At 38.2% G+C, this 5,801-nt stretch overlaps 1 protein-coding gene across 1 annotated transcript; it reads left to right on the forward strand.

Moving 5' to 3' along the window:
* Nucleotides 1-4,215: 4,215 nt before the first annotated feature.
* LOC120270050 (pyrophosphate-energized vacuolar membrane proton pump-like) lies at nucleotides 4,216-5,305 on the forward strand. Its single transcript, XM_039277051.1, has 2 exons — nucleotides 4,216-4,591; nucleotides 5,073-5,305. The coding sequence occupies exons 1-2, from the start codon at nucleotides 4,282-4,284 to the stop codon at nucleotides 5,303-5,305; spliced, it is 543 nt and encodes a 180-aa protein (XP_039132985.1). The 5' UTR covers nucleotides 4,216-4,281.
* The last annotated feature ends 496 nt before the right edge of the window (nucleotides 5,306-5,801 follow it).

The raw sequence follows: 5,801 nt of genomic DNA on the forward strand, positions 1-5,801 counted from the left end.
GGGTGGTTCCAGCGCCCACGTGAGCGCGACCCCGTCCCCACTTGTTCCACCGAGACTTGCGCACGTCCCTGGGGTCTCTAGTGGGTTCGCCCCGCTCCTTTTCCCAAAAAAAAAAGAAACTCAACCCACTATTTTCCCTCAAAATAGTCCCTCTATTATGATAATTTTGCCCTTTTAGTCCCTCTATTATAAAATTTGTATTTTTTGTCCCTCTATTTTTCTTAAATAAGAAATATTGGTCCTTGCCCTAACTGCTGTCATCATCGCTGTCCATTTTTGCTGACATGGCATCCACGACTACTGATGTGGACAAGTTTAATATAAAAAATTCAATTAAATGTTTAAAATACTATTAAATATTGCCACATAAATTCGGATCCAACTTACCAAGATCCGAAATTTCAACAGTCACCCTCCCTGCGCGGGTCACTTTCCCTTTTTTTCACTCTTCTTCGTCCCCAACTAGTTGACCACCCTGACTTTCACCAAGCTTCCCCCTTGAGCGACCACCACCAATTTCCACTCCCGAACACCCTCCGAGTCATCACTACAAGGCCACTCTCAAGGTTTTTCTTTTTCTGGTTCTCTTTATCATGTTTCTCTTTATCGAAAAATGTGGACATGCCATGGATTTGAACCCTCAACCTGTGAGTGATTAGGGGTTTACGTTTTTTATCTTTCTTTTTGTTTGGCTTCTTCAAGATTTTCATGGGTATAAGTATTTCTCTTAAAGAATTTGCTGGATAGGTTTCAGTTGATTCTTGTGCGTTTGTTTCCAAATTTTAATGCTATATTTTTTCTACAAATTCCTCCATCTATCTCCGATTTAAAGGCCTTATCTTTGTTTAATGTGTTCTTATGGATGCTTAGTTATATTGAGATAGAATCCATGGAGTTGGGGTTTAGTTCTTTTTATTAAAAAAAGGGGGCTTTTTTTTTGGAGAATTATAAAGAAGTTCTTGAATATGTTTCTATAGATTCTTGTTGGAATTAGGTTTCAAAATATGGTTATAATCCTTACTTGCCATTAATAAACTTGTTCTGTGAGATCATATTAGATATACTAAATTATATTGAATTTATATCCAAAATCTTGATATTTATACAGCAAAAATAAATGTTTGAGTGGGATGAATATATTCTAAAATATCATCATGGAGGGAAATTTACATGTGAAGCCAAGCTTACATATGTGAATGGACTGGTGTTCAAATTTAGTGTTGATCTTGACAAACTCTATTATTGGGATCTCATAAGAGATGTCAAGAACTTAGGATATGACATAAAAAAAACTGCGAATTGTCTTACATGGATGGTGGGAGGGTGGGAGAGGAGCAATAAAGGTTTGTGGTGATAATAGCCTTGTTGGTCTAGTTGAGCAGTTGACAAAACATAGATCAGTGAGTATCTATGTAGATACTTTAAATTATGAACTAGAAAGGAACCTAACTAAAGCCTTATTAGTCATTAGATCAACCCATCGATGTAATAGAGCTTGATGTGAGCCAAAGTAGTGAATCAAGCAAAGAGGATGAAGAAAATTTATTAACTATACCAGTGATGAATTCAAACGTTGATGATGAAAGAGAAACAACCATCGAAAATGTAAGGAAGTATGCCCAGTTGAAGAAAACAATTCAAGACAATGAGGATGCAAATGATGATGAAGATGATGGAAGCATAAGGCAACCTATTGATATCAATGCAAATGCTAATGTAATGAGGAAAGTAAGTGGATATGAAAGTGACTACATTGCATCTTCAGATCCTAGAAGCTATGAAGACACCAGTGAGAACTCCAATGCTAATGATGTAAACAGAAATAGGACTTGTAAGAAGTACCATGACCCAAATATTGCCCTTGCAAGATTTTTTTTAGGACTTAACTTCCAAAATTTAACATTATTCAAGAAGGAGCTTGTGGAGTTTTCAACTAGGAAAGCCTTTGAATTCAGATATATTAAAAATGAGGCAAAGAGAGTGAGGGCTACATATTCTTCAAAAGGTTGTAAATGGCTAATATTGTGTTCTTGTTGTAGTAGGGAGAAGTTGTTTGTTGTCAAGCATTACATTTCAGAACATACATGCTTTCTTGGGGTTGCAAGAAATAAAAGGGTGACAACCACTGCAATTGCTAACAAGTTTGGTGAGGTGATAAGTTTAATGCCCTTCATTAGGCCAAGACACTTAAAAGCAATGGTGAAAAAAGAGTTGGGTGTTTTTATTACTAACAAGACTTGCAAAAATGCTAAGAGTTTGGTATTAAAAATGATTACAAGGCAATTCAGGAAAGACTTTGTTGTGTTGAACAATTATGCATTGGAACTAAAAACAACAAACCCTAGTAGTAGTGTTCTTGTTATATCTGAGAGAGAAAGACCAACTGAATTACCAATGTTTAAGAAGATATATATATATATATATATATATGTTTGGCAGCAGTTATAGATGGGTTTGTTAATGGTTGCAGTAGATTGATTAGCCTCGATGGATGTTTTTTGAAAGGTTTATTGAAAGGAAAAATACTTGTAGCAGTGGGAAGGGATGACAATAATTAGATGTTTCCCATAGCCTAGGTAGTTGTGGAGAAGGAGACAACTAAAAGTTGGTCTTGGTTTATTGAGCAATTAAAGGCTGATCTTCTAATTGGTGACTGACACACCCTTTGCCAGTGAGTGGGTAGTCGAATCCACAAGGAAGAGATGCTTAGAAACAAGAAGTATTGCTATTTAGCTAGAGTGAAAACCAATTGATGATGTTGATTCAAAATATCAATGCAAATAAAAGTAAAAGAGAAAAGAGAAAGCAAGAGGAAATAAAGAGAGGTAATCGATGGTAAAATGGGGCACTCGGACAATGCTCACCCTAGGACTATTGTTTCAAGTGCAATACTAATATTATGTCTCCTAATTGAAGTTTAATGAGTCACGGAGATCCAAAGACACACAGTCCCGAAACCTAAGGTTAACCGTGACTAGCCCTCTACACTATGCCCCGGCGGAAAGGGATGTTTATATACAAATAATGTAACATATGTCCTAATAGAACCCAAATCCTAAGTGAATTAAAATTTAAATCATGGATATATTTAGAATTAAAATTCGAATGTCCTAATCTTGATTGATTTTGGATTCTCTCTTTAAAATAAATTATTTGGTTGTCTTGGACTAGAATACAAATCCCGAGACAAATAAAAAAAATGCAAATTACAAAAATACCCTTGGGAACATATCTCGAGGCAAAATGCAAATTACAAGATTACCCTTGAGAACACATATCTTGAGGCAATCTCAAATCTTAGGATAACCCAAATACACATCCCGAGGCGATTCTAAATTTCATATAGCCTGAGAACAGATCTCGAGGCAATTTGAGAAGTGCAAACCTTAGGGCACCTAAACACACATCCCAAGGCGAATTGAATTTTTATTAAATTTCAAAAAAATTAATTAAAAATTTTAAATTTGAATTTTAAAATTTTATTAGTCTTATCCTTATCTTGATTTGGCTATGATTTGATGGAGGAGTTGGGTGGAAAGGATAAGATCCAATGATTTTTTTTTAAAAAAAAAAACCAGGAGGAAGAAAAAATTTTTGAATAGAAACCAGGAAGAGTGAGACGAAGGTTTTTCCTCTCTTCCCCTTATGTTTACATAAATCCATATATATATATATATAAGTTGTTGCTTGCCGTGTTCATCGTTGAAGTTGTCGTCGTGGTTGAGTGGCTGAGATAATGCCGCCAATCATACCTTATGCTTTTATTGGCGTCACTGTCACCTCTTGACACCGTCGCTGCTGAAGTTCGCTGCCTCTATTACCTGCTGCTGCTGTGCTTGACACCGTTGTTGTTGCTGCTGCTAACGCTATTGCTGCTAATGTTTGCTATTGCTTCCGTGTTCATGCCGCCGTCACCGCTCGTTGCTGCTGTTTTCTATTGTTGCCATCGTCACCCGCTGTCGCCACCGCTGCTTGTCAAGGATGCCGCAGTCACCTTGATAGCTACCAACTGAAGAGAAAAAGAAGAAGACGTCGGAAGGATTTTGTTGCTTGATGCCACCGCCGCCATTGCTAATGTCGTTGCGTGTCTATGAGATGAAGGAGGAAGGCTCTCTGCTGCCATTGAGAGAATACCGAAGCCGTTGTCCCCACTCTCCCTCATTGTCACCAAAGTCACTGGAGAGAGGAGCTACAATAAGGCATGCCAGAGCCTTTGTGAGCAGGGTCGTAATCTCAGCAGTGGATGTTCTAACTCCGAAGGTTAGATTGATTATCTGTGCGATGCTTCCCTATTGGTTCTCTGCCATATCCATGAAGAGTGTCGGTAGGGATGCATTGAGGATAGTGGAGGAGGTCCACAGACAATTCAACACCATTCCCGGTCTCATGGAAATCACTACTAAACCTGACTACACAACCTGCGCCAAGATCTCAACAAATGCCTCCATCAAAGAAGTGATCCCTATGGGTGCTCTCGTCATGCTTACACCTCTCATTGTCGATATCCTCTTCGGAGTTGAAACTCTCTCTAGCATCCTTGCGGGCTCCCTTGTTTCCGGTGTTCAGATTGTTATCTCTACTTCAAACACTGTTGGTGGTGGTGTTGGTGGTGGTGGTATCTTTGTTGTAATGCTCAATCTTGTCACCATCCTTATTATTATCCTCTTCTTGGGTATATCCTCAAGATCATTCTTCAAAGAAATTCAGATGTGGAAGGAGGAGACATTGATCCAGATGGAGATTAAAAAAACAAGAAGCAAGCAAAGTGCAAAGCTAATGATCAAAATGTGGCCGTTGGCTCAGAATATGAACCTCTATTTCCTTCACCAGAGAAGTCTTCTCTTAAGATACTACTATTCAACATTAGGTGGTAAGCACTTTGCGGTTTCCTATGGCTCCCAGCGTGTTTGGATGGGAAGCAGCAAAGTTATGGAAGGAGAGTCACCAGCGTAGACTTCATGGCAACTGGGAGTGTGTTTGTGAGGCTTCTACTGAATTGACACCATTACAATTGCTTTTCTGTGCTTCAGCTGAATTACTTGGTGGCACTGTTGGTGGTCTTCTTGGCTCTAGTAGTGCATGGGACAACGCAAAGAAGTACATTGAGGCGGATGCTTCTGAGCACTCGAGGACACTCGGACCAGACCCACATAAAGCAGCAGTGATCGGTGACATGTTCGGAGGCCCTCTAAAGGATACATCGGGTCCGTCGCTCAATATTCTCATCAAACTCATGGCTGTAGAATCACTAGTATTTGCGCCGTTCTTCGCCACTCATGGAGGTCTCCTCTTCAAGATCTTCTAAAGATCAAGACGATGACATCAAAAACACTGGACTGGCAGGATCTGCATGGTGAGGGGATGGAGAGAGTGGAAGGCTGCTTTGTTTTTAGACAATACTCTTCACTATGTCTATTTCATTTCAAAGTATATGAAGTTCATCATATGGCATTAGAGCATGCATGGGAGGTGTTTAGATGTTAGTATAAATGCATGGGATTATAATAAAGATGGGACGTATGGATGGAATATGGGAATTGATGAAATCATGATAATGGCATATGTTATTGATGATAATGGAAACATGATAAGTAAATAAAATAAAATAATGATGATCAAGAATGAGAAGCCTGCTATATTCTCACGTGCATAAAAAGAAAGAAAAAAGAAATAAAAAAGTAGGATAGGAATGCATGCATATGAAAGTGAATGGATGTGGTTAAATGGAGAAAACTCATCCCAATGCAAAATAATAATAATAATAATAATAATAAATAAATAAATAATAAAATAAATAAAAA

Source organism: Dioscorea cayenensis, chromosome 10 (genome assembly GCF_009730915.1).
Source record: "Dioscorea cayenensis subsp. rotundata cultivar TDr96_F1 chromosome 10, TDr96_F1_v2_PseudoChromosome.rev07_lg8_w22 25.fasta, whole genome shotgun sequence".
Lineage (NCBI taxonomy): Eukaryota > Viridiplantae > Streptophyta > Magnoliopsida > Dioscoreales > Dioscoreaceae > Dioscorea > Dioscorea cayenensis.

Bases quoted from the DNA above. Each gene is read 5' to 3' on its own strand.
- LOC120270050 (XM_039277051.1), top strand. From the start codon at position 4,282: ATGCTTCCCTATTGGTTCTCTGCCATATCCATGAAGAGTGTCGGTAGG. The intron at 4,592-5,072 runs TTGGTGGTGGTG...TTCTTGGCTCTA, and splicing joins TATCTCTACTTCAAACACTG to GTAGTGCATGGGACAACGCA.